This window comes from Galleria mellonella, unplaced genomic scaffold (genome assembly GCF_026898425.1).
Source record: "Galleria mellonella isolate WM207_F2 unplaced genomic scaffold, CSIRO_AGI_GalMel_v1 utg150, whole genome shotgun sequence".
Lineage (NCBI taxonomy): Eukaryota > Metazoa > Arthropoda > Insecta > Lepidoptera > Pyralidae > Galleria > Galleria mellonella.
In genome coordinates, this window is record NW_026442002.1 from 234,913 (window position 1) to 251,744 (window position 16,832).

At 39.1% G+C, this 16,832-nt stretch overlaps 1 protein-coding gene across 1 annotated transcript; it reads right to left on the bottom strand.

Moving 5' to 3' along the window:
• Positions 1 to 351: 351 nt before the first annotated feature.
• LOC128200067 (uncharacterized) lies at positions 352 to 15,760 on the bottom strand. Its single transcript, XM_052892177.1, has 7 exons — positions 15,602 to 15,760; positions 8,351 to 8,504; positions 5,486 to 5,652; positions 2,944 to 3,139; positions 2,199 to 2,371; positions 1,445 to 1,573; positions 352 to 613 (listed from the first exon to the last, which is right to left on the bottom strand). The coding sequence occupies exons 2-7, from the start codon at positions 8,499 to 8,501 to the stop codon at positions 410 to 412; spliced, it is 1,020 nt and encodes a 339-aa protein (XP_052748137.1). The 5' UTR covers positions 8,502 to 8,504; positions 15,602 to 15,760; the 3' UTR covers positions 352 to 409.
• Between the last annotated feature and the right edge of the window lie 1,072 nt (positions 15,761 to 16,832).

Consider the following 16,832-nt stretch of genomic DNA (forward strand, 5'->3'; position numbering starts at 1 on the left):
GTCTCATTTCATAGCGGGTTAGTGTATAAAAAATGTTATACGGTCGTATAACCCTACCAAATTCAGATACAACCTGCTCGCATACTTTCTACATAAACTGTGTCCAATATATAATCTAGTAATGTAACATTTGTCATTGACAAATAATTGACATATCAAACATTTTCTATACACTAGCCCGCTATGAATTGACAAGAATAGCAACTGATGGTGTACCTTTCGTCCTCTTTTTACTAATTATATTTGCATAAGAAGAAAGAAGGCAACCGTATGATTTACAGTTTTTATTTGATCATTCCTTCTATGTAATTCCTTGTTCTTAGGGTAACAACGATAAATAAAAAACAAAGATGTCATCCCAAAATTATATTATTATTGATAATACACAAATGCACAACAGGTTAACGCATCACTCCTTTTTCTTTTTACTCGGCGACTCGCTATCTCTGTCACTAGCGCGCCGCTTTCTATCGCCGCCATCTTGCTTTTCTTCTTTTGTCTCTGGCACGACTTTTTTCACGCGCGCCGCTTCCGGCGAATATGCCCATAAAAGCAACTCTAGATGCTCTTTGGTTGGTTCATCTTTCTCGTTGAATAGTTTAGCTTCAGCGTACTGTAATTAAATTATTTGTAATTAAAAATATAATTTGTTTTTATTTTGAATCAAACGGAATAATTATTATATTATTATTTCAACCCTTTACTGTCCACTGCTGAACATAAGCCTTCCCCATAAGGGGTGTTTTGCCAGTAATTGCCACGTTTGGCAGGCGGGTTGGCAACCGCAGGTAGGTTTTTACAGATGTTTTAAGAGGGGCACTGCTACCCATCTTTCGGTGTAAACAGAATAGTTATCTCAATACAAAATCTCCGTCTGGTAACTTAAAGATAACTATAAAATATTGCTATAATTACAGAACTAAATTATAATATCGCGAACAAAAGGTCAGGTCAAGGTGAACTAGTCTAAGTTAGTCTAAAACTTTACCATCCCATCCTTATCCCAATTATTATTTGTAATCAGCGTATTGTTTTTTATCCCCATATTACAAAAAAGATTTGGCTTCTAGTCTTACGACCGGCCCCTGTCTGACGTCAATCCTCTTTGGGAATGCATTTGTTGGTGTTTCTTTTTGACTTTGTACAAAAGTCGATTGCTTGGGTACCTCTGTCCCATTCGTGTTTCAACCGTGAAGCAGTTGTGTTTGCATGGCTGAGTTTCGGTTTGAAGGGTGGGATATGGCGTGAATTTACTGGGTACAGAGGAATAACACCTAAGTCCTCAGGAATGGCAACGCATGGGGGGTATCATGGGCGAAACAGTATACTCTGTTATGTCTACGGTACTGCTCATGTGTATAGGCGACGGTAACCACTTTCCATCAGATTAGAAAATAAGGAAAAATTGTAAAACATTAGTAATAAGGATATTTGAATTGTAAACCTTTTCCTTGAGGTCTTTAAGTGCAGTATTCCTAACGATGTCCCAGGTCTTGCCGGACTCCGTGTCCTGGACGGTCCGTAACCTCTTGTACTCGCCGTTCACCGACGAGTACGCCGCTATGAACGATCTCTGCAACCAATGATACAGTAAAAATGTTTAGTGTCTCGTGATTAGAGAACACAAATCCCGGGGTGCCGGATGACAAAGTCAACAGGGCTTTACATATGCAGTTACAATAATTATATATATAAAATTCTCGTGTCACGGTGTTTGTTACTAAACTCCACCAAAACGGTGACCCTCCCCAAAAAAAATATGTTTATTTTTTTGACAAATTTTTCCATTTTTATTTTATTATAATTTAGCATTGAAAAATACATACAACTTCAAATTTTCAACGTTTTACGATCAACCCCTGTATTTTAATCGCGATTTTTATATTTCGCAATAAGTGGTAAAACAACGTTTACGGGGTCAACTAGTATATATATAAATTTATTGCATAAATTAAAACAAATCATTAAAAATAATTCTTAAATAAAAAAAAAAAGAAACTTTTTTGCGACCATAGACGCAAAAAATAATTTTTTTTCATAATTTTTGTATGTTATTGTACTCGTGCTTTCCTGGGTGAGCGTATTGGAAGACTGTAAGGCTCACACAGTGGATGTAATAAATAAATAAATAAATTAACTCAGAAAAAAAAATTAGGTGCATGCCTACTATCATCCATTAAAAGTGGCACAAAATGTACCTGCTGTTGAGTGACGCTGTCGCCGGCGGACTTGAGGGCCGTTCTCACGATGCCCAAGCTCAGGTACGGATTGTTCTGTTTGCTCAGGTGCAAAGTGTCGAAGTCGTCCAGGAACTTCTCGAATATTGTAATCGCTTCTTTTATATTGGACAACTTGGTCTCGTCACGGGTGCCTGGAACGGTGAAATGGATTTTAAGTGTAGGGACCAGAGTTGAAATTTAAATATTGTTACTAATGGGGATAAGTGGGGGGAAGGGATTGTTAGTAATGCGGACAACCAGTGCCATTGCTAGCAATATACCCTGTCAGGTCGACCTCCACGTGACGTGGTCCCCCCTGGAAACCGTCGTGCTGAATTCCAGGTGTATTTATCACAATGGGCTAACTGACCTGCTCATTCATTTTCACTTGTCATCCCTCAGTGGTGCCCCGCCAGTGTATAGTGATGGCGAAACCAACTGCCATATCCCACCCTTCAAAACTGGAGGGAAAGGGATTGTTAGTAATGGAGACTGAGGATCCCATTGCTAGCAATATACCCAACTAGGTCGACCTCCTCGCGGTTCCCCCTGGAAACTATCATGATTAATTCCTGATGAATTCATCATGATGGACTAACTGGCCTGTTTTCATTCTCACCTATCACCCTTCACTGGTGCTCCGCCAGCGTATCCCGTTAGCGCAGGCGGGGTTACCATATCTTTTTTTTTTACAACTTAAAATTGTATAAAAAAATTAACTTACATGTGAGTACTCTCTTCGCCCTGCCAATCAACCCCTTGACGGCCAGCTTCTGGTAGTCGGGGTCGCGTCCCTCCAACTCCTTCAGGGTTCCATCTGCCGCCTCCTTGTCCTTGAAGCCTAGACCGGGCACCGTGTCGGCGGGCAGCTCCTTCCTCTCTTTCGGCTTCTCCTCCATTTCCTCATCTGAGTCTGAGTCCTGGTAAAAGGTAGGAATAGTTAGGATTTACTAGCTTTTACTTCGGGATATGATCATTGATCAGTAGGGAGGAAGGGATTGTTAGTAATATGGGATACCAGTCCCATTGCTAACAATAGGGGAAAGGGATTATTAGTATTGGAGACGTTACTCCCCATTGCTATCAATATACCCTAACAGGTAGAACTCCACGCGGTTCCCCCTGGACACCATCGTAACTAATTTATCGTTGAATTCGTCACGGTGGGCTAACTGACCTGCCTTTTCATCTTCACCAATCATCCCTCACTGGTGCCCCGCCAGCGTATACCGATAGCGCAGGCAGGGTTACCATTACATTATCATCCATTAAAAAAAAACTCCCAGTGGTCCCCTCTGGAATCCATAGTTCTGAATTCCAGTTGTATTCATCTAGATGGGCTAACTGACCTGCCTTTTCATTCTCACCTATCATCCCTCACTGGTGCCCCGCCAGCGTATATGAAATTTTATCAAAATCTGCTTAGTAATTTTTAGACCAAGACTGTTCGATAGACAGGGAGTTCATCCTCATACCCTACAGCCTACATGGTCGCGTACAGCGCGGTTTCAGAGATGTTTCCTCCCACGAACACTCAGGTTTTGAAATGAGCTTGCTGCCGAGGTTTTCCCAAGAGACTACAGCATGGGGTCTTCAAAAGGGGGGTAAAGAGGTTTCTTCAGGGTCGGCAACGCTCGCGTAATACCTCTGGTATTGCAGGCGTTCATAGTCTACGGTAACCGCTTACCATCAGGTGTGCCGTATGCTTGTTTGCCACCTCAATGGTATAAAAAAAAAAGATAACAAGTTCTGTACTGTGGGACACAATCTTTAGTTATTGTTTTCACACTGGTTTCGAAAGCACAATTCACGGAACCCGCCGTCGTATCGCCAACACGTGACGCCGAGTCAGCGCAACGCGACGGCCGGAATGTTCGTGGAAACGGCCGTTGTCCGTGGGACTACGTTCCGTTCCCACGTTGGACATTCGACCCCTTTTAAGTTGTAATCCTAGTTTAATGAAATATAATATTGTTTAAAACTGTTTTCATTAATTTTCTATATTAAAATTACGCCATTACGTGCCCGTTGCTGAAGTTAATCTATTTACCCCTTTTTTTAAAGAATTCCATGCTATAGTCTCTTGGAAAGACCTATGTTTTTTTCAATGGATGATAATGGAATGGTGACGCCACCCGCGCTATCGGTATACACTGGCGGGGCACCAGTGAGGGATGATAGGCGAAACTGAAGCAGGTTAGTCAGTCCATCGTGACGAATTCACTAATGAATCAATCACGACGGTCTCCAGGAGGAACCGCGAGGAGGTCGACCTGATAGAGTATTTTTATTAGTAATAGGGTTACCAATCCCTATTTCTAACAATCCCTTTCCCCCCAGACCTCGGTTTTGAACCAGGTACTGGTACTGCTGCCCATCCCTCGCTCTCTTTTACTTGCCTCTTACGACTTCCACGGGAAAGAATGGAGTAGCTTATTTTATGCCGGGATTGCAAGGCCATAAGGCCATATTAGGTTATATAAGTCATTAATTATATAAAACATTGATTAAAGATAACTATCTAATATATAAAATTCTCGTGTCACGGTGTTCGTTACCAAACTCCTCCGAAATGGCTTTACCGATTTTTATGAAATTTTGTGTGCATATCGGGTAGGTCTGAGAATCGGCCAACATCTATTTTTCATACCCCACAATGATAAGGGTGACCCTCCCCAAAAAAATTTTTTTTTATATTTTTGACAATTTTTTTTATTTTTATTTAAATATGATTTAGCATTGAAAAATACATACAACCTCAAATTTTCACCGTTTTACGATCAACTCCTGTTTTTTAATCGCAATTTTTATATGCCGCAATAGGGTCGCAAGATGGTAATCCAATATAATAATTGTAGTACGATAAATTTTCATGTATAGTTCCAGAAATAATGTATATGGTAAAACAACGTTTGCCGAGTCAGCTAGTAACTTTATAAAATACGGTTGTATTAAACAAAAACACATAAATTGTTATGTGTTCAGTTCTGTAAACTACATATATAACGTCGACTAACTATGTCATCGAAGGGGGAAAGGGGATTGTTAGTAACGGGGCCTAATTAACCCATTGCTATCAGGTCGACCTCCACGCGGTTCCCCCTGGAAACCGTCGCGAATAATTCTAGTGGAATTCGTCACGGTGGGCTAACTGACCTGCCTTTTCATCTACACCTGTCATTCCTCACTGGTGCCCCACCAGCGTATCCAGTTAGCGCAGGCGGGGTTACCATACCATTATCAACCATTGGAAAAAAAAGAAAAACCTTATCATCGCCATTCTTCTCGTCCTTCCTCTCTTCTCTATTCGACTCAGTCTTCTCTTCCTTCTTATCAGTCTTCTTGTCCTTGTTCTTATCCAAGTCCGCGAGCCAGTTCTCGAACACCTCCATTGCTTCTTTTATATTCTTTATTTTGTCTTCTGCTTTGGTCACTGCAAATAATTATATAAAACAAAAATTTAAAAAAAATGTCTCTCCCTCTAATTGGAAATATATGTTTTATATTTATATACAATAAATTAAATTATTTCATGTGTCAAAATGTATATATATATATATATATATATATATATATATATATATATATATATATATATATATATATATAAATATTATGCAACCTTGAATATCAAACAAGCTGACGGCCAACCTGATGGAAAGTGGTAACCGTTGCCTATAGACATGAGCAGTACCATGGACATAACAGAGTATACTGTTTCGTCCATATATACCATAGATACCCCCCATGCGTTGCCATTCCTGAGGACTCAGGTTTTATTCCTCTGTACCCTGTAAATTTACAGTCATAAATATATGCACATGATTGTATTGTAAAATTGTAAAATCTTTATTACAAATAATTTACATTGGACACATTAAAAGATTTAATGTACAATGGCGGACTTATTCCATAGAGGGAGCTCTCACAGTCAACATTTGAGAAGCTGAAAGAAAACTGTAGAATGTTCAAGGAAAAAAACCGTACAGCTAAAGACAGAGTCAATGATATTGAGTTACAGTTGAACATTTAATACAATAAAAAGTAATTGTACACACCTATATATGTAAAATAATAATAATACATAAATCTACACACATAAATATATATAAAAACACATATATTTACAACTGATTCAATTAAATAGGAGTTTCAGAATAAAATACCTGCTTTAAAGGATTTTAACGACTTCGCCATCTTGAAGTTACTAAGAAATGAAAACAAAAGACGTGCATGCAGCATGTAGGTACAGTAAAATGACTTGACATAGTTTCGAGTAATAAAATTGAAATTTGTCGACTGTTACCATATTGGCAAATGTAATACGTAACATGTTCAAATTACGATGAATGAATGAGTATACTTTATTTGCATTATACAATATAGGGAATAGGGTTTTGGGGAGGGGGGGGAAGGGATTGTTAGTAATGGAGACTAAAAATCCCATTGCTAGCAATATACCCAACGAGGTCGACCTCCTCGCGGTCCCCCTTGGAAGCTATCATGGTTAATTCCTGATGAATTCATCATGATGTGCTAACTGGCCTGTTTTCATTCTCATCTATCACCCTTCACTGGTGCCCCGCCAGTGTATCCCGTTAGCGCAGGCGGGGTTAACATTCCATTTTCATCCACCAAAAAAACAAATATAGGGAATAAGCAAAGCAATAAATGTAACAATACAGTTGTATGAGTAGAGTAAGGCGGTCTTATTGCTGAGAGCAATCTTTTTAAGACAACCTTAGGGTAATGGACTAATTGTTGTTTTTTTTTTATGCAACTTAGAATGCCAAAAAGTTGACGGCCCACCTGATGGAAAATGGTAACCGCCGCCTAAAGACATGAGCAGTACCATGGACATAACAGAGTATACTGTTTCGTCCATGATACCGCCCATGCGTTGCCATTTCTGAGGACTCAGGTGTTATTGAAATGAAATGAAATGAAATTTATTTGCTAGAAACATTGTAGAAAAGGTGTTGCATTTGTGAAGTTTATAAGATGTCCATTATGTTTCGCCACATCAAATGGCATGCAAATATTAATTATTGAATTTATCCATTTTCTATTTTATACAGGTACATCATATATTTAATTTTCAATTACATATACAATAAATCACTATTAGTACGAAGTGCACACTTTGGTCATGCATTACAAACAGTCGATAAAGCTACTACAAATAATAAAATGATAAAAATGTCAAATAAAATTAAAATTACAATTTAAATTTCAACTAAGTCAATGTCACAGCATTTATATTTTACAAAAACTCATTAATATTGTAAAAATTATTTTCTATTAACCATGTTTTCAATTTTAATTTAAAATAATTTAATGGCAATTCTCTTATTTTTTTTGGTATCCTATTATAAATTCGAATAGCCATTACACCGCAATTTTGTTGATGCAGCGTTGACTTACAGGTGGGTAGTTTCAGTTGTGTGGGGTCTCTGGGTGTGAATTTATTATATTCTATTATTCTATTATATTCCTCTGTACCCAGTAAATTCACGCCATATCCCGCCCTTCAAATCGAAACACAGCCATGCAAACACAACTGCTTCACGGTAGAAACACGAATGGGACAGAGGTACCCAAGCAATCGACTTTTCTACAAAGTCTCCCTCTGGTAAAACTGGTACTTAACTAAGTTAATGTCCCAACCTACTATCGCTGAATAGAAAAATTCCATTACCAAAGCAAAGGTTGGCTGCAAGAGATCTCTCTTAGCGATTAGACCGCCCATTGTTGCCTCAGTGTAATATTTTCTTGTAATTGTTTGTATTCATAATAAGTTTTTTTTTTGATGGGTGAAAATGGTATGGTAACCCCGCCTGCGCTAACGGTATATGCTGGCGGAGCACCAGTGAAGGGTGATAGATGAGAATGAAAACAGGCCAGTTAGCCCATCATGATGAATTCATCAGGAATTAATTATGATAGTTTCCAAGGAGAACCGCGAGGAGGTAGACCTGGTTGGGTATATTGCTAGCAATGGGGTTCTCAGTCTCCATTAGTAACAATCCCTTTTCCCCTATTTATAATAAGTTGACTATTGTAATGTTACGGAGGAAACAATACAGAGTACCTATCTATCTATCTATCGATTTATTTAAAAGCATACTTACTGGACAGCACCCTCTTCGCTCTACCCAGCAGACCGCGCACTGTCAGCCGTCTGTAATTCATCTCGTGCTGTTCTAGGAGCTTCAACGTCTCTTCCGCTTTGGCTTTGTCTTTGAAGCCGAAGCCGGTCTCTTCTTTGTCGTCTTTGCCCATTGTCTGCAATGTAAATACAACATTTAATAAATGAATATACAGATCAATGTGTGGGCGAGGGATGGGCAGCAGCGTCCCTCTTAAAACATATTCAAATTTATTTTGAAATTTGCAAAATTCTTCTTACGGGAAAGGCTTATGTTCAGCAGTGGACAGTTAACGGCTGAAGTAATACTTCATCAATGTGTTTTTTTTTATTGGATGAAAATGGTATGGTAACCCCGCCTGCGCTAACGGGATACGCTGGCGGGGCACCAGTGAAGGGTGATAGATGAGAATGAAAACAGGCCAGTCAGTCCATCATGATGAATTCACCAGTATTTAACCATGATAGTTACCAGGGGGAACCGCGAGGAGGTGGACCTGGTTGGGTATATTGCTAGCAATGGGATTCTTCGTCTCCATTACTAACAATCCCTTTTGCCCCCTCATCAATGTGGTCGCCGTCGCCAGTATGTGGTCCCGGCGTAGAATGGGTCACCCCTTTCTTACTCGTGGTTGTCGTAAGAGGCGACTAAGGGAACTTAAATTTGAACTTAGTAGCGTCTAAAAAATTTAAATATTTGAATTCGTAACGAAATAGGTTTTACAAATGCTACATATTAGGTAATTAGGCCTCCATATTTTACTATTCATGTCGTGGAAAACATGATAGAATCTACACTTAGACATGTCTCTGTAAATTTTTCAAGCTTTACTCGCATTCTGGGGTGGGCATCGCACAGTTCTGGGGCGAGTACAACCCACCTGAGCCACTCCCAGCTCTTAAATACGCCCTATGATGATGACGATGGGGCGGAATTATGTTTTGGCAAGTTATTATATCTGCTCCGGCCTCTGGATTGATAGCGAAATCAAATAAATATAAATGGTGCCTTACGTCATCCGGCGACAATGATCTCACGGTATATACAATATACACACATACACAAAACACATACAACATACGCACACAGTAACGTGCACTGTAATACGAATTGAAATATACTTGTGTATAAATATTGTAAACATGGAGCAAGCATACATGAGCGTATATGCAAAAATAAGGCAACCTTGACAGAGTTCGTTGTATTTATTGACGTATTCTATTATATGTAATATATATATAACAAAATTTGATATAAACTATAACATATTTCGTACATGTAATCCCGGCATAGAATAGGCCATCCCTTCCTTTACACGTGGGTGTCGTAAGCGGCTAAGGGATGGCGAGGGATGGGCAGCAGCTTCCCTGTTAAAACAACTTCAAAGCCTAACTGCGGTTGCCAATCCGTCTGCCAAGCGTAGCACATACTGGCAACTTAACTAACGTATTTACAGGCGACTCCTTACTTCGCACTCGGCGACAGCTCAGTTTTTTTTAATGGGTGATAATGGCATGGTAACCCCACCCGCGCTATCGGTATACACCGGCGGGGCACCAGTGAAGGATCATAGGTGAGGATGAAGCAGGTCAGTTAGCCCATCGTGACGAATTCAACAAGAATTGCTCACGATGGTTTCCAGGGGGAACCACGTGGGGATCGACCTATTATATTATAAGGCATATTGCTAGCAATGGGGCTGTCAAACTCCATTGCTAACAATCCCTTTCCCCCCAAGGTGGAGGTTTCTGTTCAGTAATGGACAATTATAGGCCGATATGTTGATAACATATTTTTTTGGAATAGAGTCAATTTTTAATATACAAAAAAAGGAATATAATTTAAAAACATAACTGTAAACACTGGGGTCAAGGACATTTGTCGTCTGTCACATCTGTTTTTGAGCGTAATAACATTCAAATTGGCATAGGCGAGCCTGTAGGCTATGGTGTACCATGATACTTAATTATTTGATCCACTAACGGTGTTATTCCAGTTATTGTTACATAGATTGTCCACAAATGCTTCAAAATTGTTTAACTTTCATGTTCCCGCTGGAATACCTCGGAAACAGATAACACCTTTATGTCCTCCGTTAAGAAGAACAGTGTTAGGAGCCAACTCGCCTGTACCCGGATTATGTAGGATTCTGAACGCTCACAGCGATCAAATTGACATCAATTTTGGATCCATCAACAGCAGATGTAACTTATTGAGGAAAATCTTAGAATGTTTCGCCCATGATACCCCCCATGCGTTGCCATTCCTGAGGACTCAGGTGTTATTCCTCTGTACCCTGTAAATTCACGCCATATCCCACCCTTCAAACCGAAACATAGCCATGCAAACACAACTGCTTCACGGTAGAAACACGAATGAGACAGAGGTACCCAAGCAAACGACTTTTGTACAAAGTCTCCCATGGACTAACTGACCGGCTTCCATCTTCACCTATCATCTTTCACTGGTGCCCCACCAGTGTATATTGACAGCGCAGGCGGGATTAGCATTCGACTTTCACCCATTAAAAAATATTGAGGCACGAAAAAAACTATCTTCGTAATCCCTGATTAATATATTCAAACTAAGTATTCTGAGAGTGGTGAATAAAAAAAACAAATTAAAAAAAAAAATCTATTCTGTGCTTATTAATATTTTTAACATACTTTAATAGCTGAGTGTCCGAGGAATGATCTTGATAAAATAACAAAAACACAGTGGACATTATAAATAAAAATCTAACTTGGTCGCTTCATTACGCAAACAACACACATACATAGTCTATGATCACATTTCAGTGCGTGACACGCTTGACCTTAAGTAATCGCGTGACGTCACCGTTAAAAAAATGCCATTTCGATTTCGCGCCTTTTACAATGTCAAAACAAAACAAGTTTTTTTTTTTAATATTTTCAAGATCAAACAAAGGAAATGTTTCATTCATCTTTAAATACGTACGTGACAGAGTAGTTTATTACATGTTCACGATGAAAATGATTGTCGTAGATCAATTTCGCTGAATTGGACGTACAATTTAATTAGGTACAGAGGAATAACACCTGAGTCCTCAGGAATGGCAACGCATGGGGGGTATCATGGGCGAAATAGTATACTCTGTTATGTGCACGGTACTCCTCATGTCTATAGGCGACGGTTACTTTCCATCAGGTGGGCCCGTCAGCTTGTTTGCCATTCTAAGTTGTATAAAAAAAAAGACTCGACGACTGTTTGTAGAGCATTTTTGAAGGCATTCAGACGCGAGTCGAAGATACCAATTACAGGGCATTTAGCGGATAATTAATTATAATTACAGACATGCAGGTGATCGGGTCGTAACACGACGTATTGTTCTTGTAAACGCAAAGTGTAAACGTTTTAGAAGTTTATGTTACAGCTTTATGCAACTTAGAATGGCAAACAAGCTGACGGCCCACTTGATGGAAAGTGGTAACCGTCGCATATAGACATGAGCAGAGTACCTAGCAATATGCGCTATCAGGTCGACCTACAGACAGTTCCTATTGGAAATCATAGTGGTCAGGGGGGAAGGAATTATTAGTAACGCGGACTATCGGCCCCATTGCTAGCAATATACCCTATCAGGTCGACCTCCACGTGGTCCCCCTGGAAACCATCTTGCTGAATTTCAGGTGTATTCATTACGGTGGGCAAACTGATCTGCCCTTTCATCCTCACCTACCATTCCTCACTGGTGCCCCACCAGCTTATACCGTTAGCGCTAGCGGAGTTACCATTCCATTATCATCCATTAAAAAAACCATAGTGGTCAATCTCGTCACCTTTCATGTCTCACTGGTGCCCCGGTGCACACTAATTACACTGGTGGGGCACCAGTGAGACATGAAATACGACAGCGCATATTGCAGCGCATGAAGTTAGCGCAAGTGTGACGTATTTATTGGTCTCGAGGCGGTTTGTGGGATCGTTGGCTGTAGTGTTTTTTTTTTCAATGGGTGTAAATGGTATGGTAACCCCGCCTGCGCTAACGGGATACGCTGGCGGAGCACCAGTGAAGGGTGATAGATGAGAATGAAAACAGGCCAGTTAGCGCATCATGATGAATTCATCAGGAATTAACCATGATAGTTTCCAGGGAAAACCGCGAGGAGTTGGACCTGGTTGGGTATATTGCTAGCAATGGAATTCTCAGTCTCTATTACTAACAATCCCTTCCCCCCCAGCTGTAGTGTTTGCACAGTATACGTACAGTGCGAGCATCGTAGCGGATGCACCATACCAATATTGTTATGAAATGTGGTTTTGTTTGCTTAACAGATGCTTATATTTTGCATTGTGAATAACTATAATTGACTAACATGTAGGAAATGTAATTTAATACGTATTTAATTATGTAAAAAGCTGCTGTTATCCCAAATAAAATAAATAAATAACGATGAAAGCAGGTTAGTAAACCTATCCTGAGTTATTCAACAAGAATTCGACGAAATCTCTCTCTCGTACTCGCTGCGCCCAACAGGGTCCATAATTGAAATGTTATCTACTAATTATATTATGGAATGCAATAAGAAATAAATAAATAAATAAATAAAAATATATTGCTATCAAAGAGACCGTTAGAAAATTGTTTTAAAACTGAAAATCAACCATTCAGTTCGACCGTCAAAAGTAGGTATTTTTATTTTGGGGCAATCATGTAAAAACATAGGTATTACGCGAAACAGTGGAGCGCCAGTGATGTCATTATGTATTTACATAATTTATTCCAAGCACAAGGTTAACTCGAGACGGTACAGAATTCGAGTGGCTAAACATAGTTTCGTAATGTTTTATACATTTGACATAGCTAGAAAGATATTGCCACTTCAGCTTGCTTAGCTGAAGTGGCAATGGGCTGGTCACGTAGTTCGAAGAACCGACAACCGATCTATCTATCCTATTTAAGAGCTGCGCTCTTGTCGGTGGAGTTCCTGCCACTCAATACGATTAAGCCAGCCTCTTCACCTATTGAAACGACACGACACCATCTCCTTCCTTGATCTGCCTGATGTAACTATGCCTCGGTCTCCCTCTAGGGAAGAAAATGCATGAATAGCGACTTTATACAGGCAAATGCAGTGTAACACGATCGCAGACTACGCAGATGTAGCGACGACCTCAAATGCATTGCGGGGAGTCAGTGGATGCAGGTGGCTCAGGACCGTTCCTTATGGCAGTCTATGGGAGAGGCCTATGTCACGCAGTGGACGGATAATGGCTGAGATGATGACGATTCACGATATGTATACAATACGCACGCTATTGGGATATTTTTACATGACTTTGGAAAGGGAGACTTTGTACAAAAGTCGATTGCTTGGGTACCTCTGTCCCATTCGTGTTTCAACCGTGAAGCAGTTGTGTTTGCATGGCTGTGTTTCGGTTTGAAGGGTGGGATATGGCGTGAATTTACTGGGTACAGAGGAATAATACCTGAGTCCTTAGGAATGGCAATGTACGGGGGGTATCATGGGCGAAACAGTACACTCTGTTATGTCCGTGGTACTGCTCATGTCTATAGGCGACGGTTACCACTTTCCATCAGGTGGGCCGTCAGCTTATTTGCCATTCTGTCCACGTGTATTCATCACGATGGGCTAACTGACCTGCCGTTTCAATTTTTCATTGTCACCTATCATCCCTCACTGGTGCCTTGTCAGCGTATACCGTTAACGCAGGCGGGGTTAACGTTCCATTATCAGACAAAAAAAAATCCGGATTGGTTTTTTTTAAGAAATACTGAATGGGCTCACTCATTTGCTCCACTATTTGCTCTCCAACCATTATCTGATACGCCGTTAAACTTTCAACTCTCTCAATAGTAACCATTGCCTTCGTCTTGTTCGCAGTGAGACAAAAACTATCATAACAGATTTACTGTTATTTTAAAGAACATCTAACTGTGAATTATTTTTAATTTTATTTTACTTTGTACACAAATAGTAAAGACAATATTTCAGAAAAAAAAAATTATGTACTTTATAACATTTTTTTTTTCTTCTATTGGCTTTGGCTTTTTAGGGTAGCCATTAGCCATTTTTAAGTTTAATTTAAAAAGCATTGGAACTGAACGTCAGAGATTAAGAACTTGTTCTTAGTTCAGAGACAAGTCTATTTTTACACTATGCTGTTAGGCTAAGGAATATAATACATAATGCTTAAATTTACCACAATGTAATATAGTTTCCAGGACAACTGGATTTGGCGCCACGCTCGTAGAATCGTGTAAAATCATAACTTTTATATAATATACACACATATAAAGTAGAGTAGCGAACAAGCTGACGGCCCGCCTGATGGTAGTGGTAACCGTCGCCTGTAGACATGAATAGCATCATGAATATTACGGAATCCACTATAAACATTGCAACGTACATAGTAGGGGGGGGGGGATTGTTAGTAATGAGGACTACCAGTCCAATTGCTAGCAATATACCATGTCAAGTCGATCTCCACGTGGTCGCCCCTGGAAACCATCGTGGTGAATTCCAGGTGTATTCATCACGATAGGCTAACTGACTTGCCTTTTCATCCTCGCCTATCATCCCTCACTGGTGCCCCACCAACGTATACCGTTAGCGCGGGCGGGGTTACCATTTCATTATCATCCAATAAAACTTAATCCACATTCATACATGAAACATTATTATATACTATATCAAATCGGCTTTACAGCAGACACACGAATGGGACAGAGGTACCCAAGCAGACGTCTTTTGTATAAGATCTCCCTGTGCTAGTGAATTATTTTTTTTAATTTTTAATTATCAGTGAATCTGAAACCCGTCTCGGAACTTACGCTATTTACTTAAGAAAATAATCATTAAAACCGGTCCGCAAATGGCGAAGACACCACGTGACAATACGTAAACAAAAATATAGTTCAATTCCTGTTTCATTCAAATCGGTTCGATCATACCGACGCCCATAAAAATAGCTAAAAAATATGTTTTAAATATCAATTGTTTTAACTCTACTTTTTTTTTTGGCGTAAACAAATCATGTTTAAAAAATATTTATATCAAGTATTATATTATCTGTACTATTGCTTTTTCTTTTTTCTTGTTCAAACTTTTTTAAAACAATAGGCAAAGATATCAATAGCAAACAGCCTAATCGGTCGTTAATTTCCTTTTTAACTGTTACCTATTACTTTCTTAAATTTTTTTTTATACATAAATAAACAAGCAAAGATAACAAAGATTGAGTACTTACATTTGTTATGTGTATTAAAGTATTTCCAAAATAAATATTACACTAAATCACTGACTATTTATAAGTAAATTAAGTAAGTACTGTTATTATAACAGCGGTTGCAGTCTTTTGACTAAACTCTATACTGATTCAAATGTATTTGTGAGGCGGGAATAATTCGTTATAGTGCTGCCAAATTGAATTGAGTCATAATAAACAAGTGGTAGCGTAAGTATTGCCAGTATCACCCAGACGGAAATTACACTAGAGAAAAAATTTGTAAAATTTTTTTTTATGTGTGTAATGTTTTTTTTTATTGTGTCTAAATGGAATGACAATCTAGCACGCGTTATCAATATATAATGGCGGCGCATAAACGATAGTCGATAGATGAGTACTGAAGTAGGTTAGTCTATCTTGACAAACTTAACAAGAATTGGGGGGAAAGGGATTGTTGTCAATGGAGTTTGACAGCCCCATTGCTAGCAATATACCCTAATAGGTCGACCTCCACGTGGTTCCCCCTGGAAACCATCGTGAGCAATTCTTGTTGAATTCGTCACGATGGACTAACTAACGTGCTTCATCCTCACCTGTCATCATTCACTGGTATCCCGCCGGTGTATTCCGATAGCGCGGGTGGCGTTACCATTCCATTATCACCCATTAAAAGAAAACTTAACAAGAATTATCCACAGTGGTTTTCAGGAGGAACCGTGTGGAGTTTGATCTGACAAGGTATGAAATGAGGCTGTTCGACTCCATTAATAATAATCCTTCTCCCTTCAAATATAGAATAGTAATTGTGTCCCTAAATATAGACGTATCAAATGGAAAGGTAATTCAGTGAAATTTTTATTCTAATTGTATAATCCGTATCGAGTTAAATGCTGTAACCATGGAAACAACAGAAATACTCCTCACGTTGACCACTAGATGGCGTTGTTATTTTAGTATCTGTGTGCTACAACGCGATATTAAGATTTCTAACCTGTCTATATAAGCTGAAGAGTATATTGCAATAACAACAATAAATCTCATCTGGTACAGTTCAAGGGTGTATTTATTTATTGAAAACTAAATTAAAACGTACGTTTGTTCACTAATAACATAGACATAGTCATCATTTTAATTCGTTTTGCTCTTTTTAGGGCAAAGCAAATAAGCTGAGTTGTGACCATTTAGTGTTACTGTGCCATACACATGAAAGGAAAATTTTTTACTAATTTTATGCATTTTGTTTTACTTTTTG

Coding starts and splice junctions, on each gene's coding strand:
- LOC128200067 (XM_052892177.1), bottom strand. CDS start 8,501: ATGGGCAAAGACGACAAAGAAGAGACCGGCTTCGGCTTCAAAGACAAA. Junction 2,372..2,943: donor GGCGAAGAGAGTACTCACAT/GTAAGTTAATTT, acceptor TCACCGTTCCAG/GCACCCGTGACGAGACCAAG. Junction 614..1,444: donor TTAAAGACCTCAAGGAAAAG/GTTTACAATTCA, acceptor ATTTAATTACAG/TACGCTGAAGCTAAACTATT.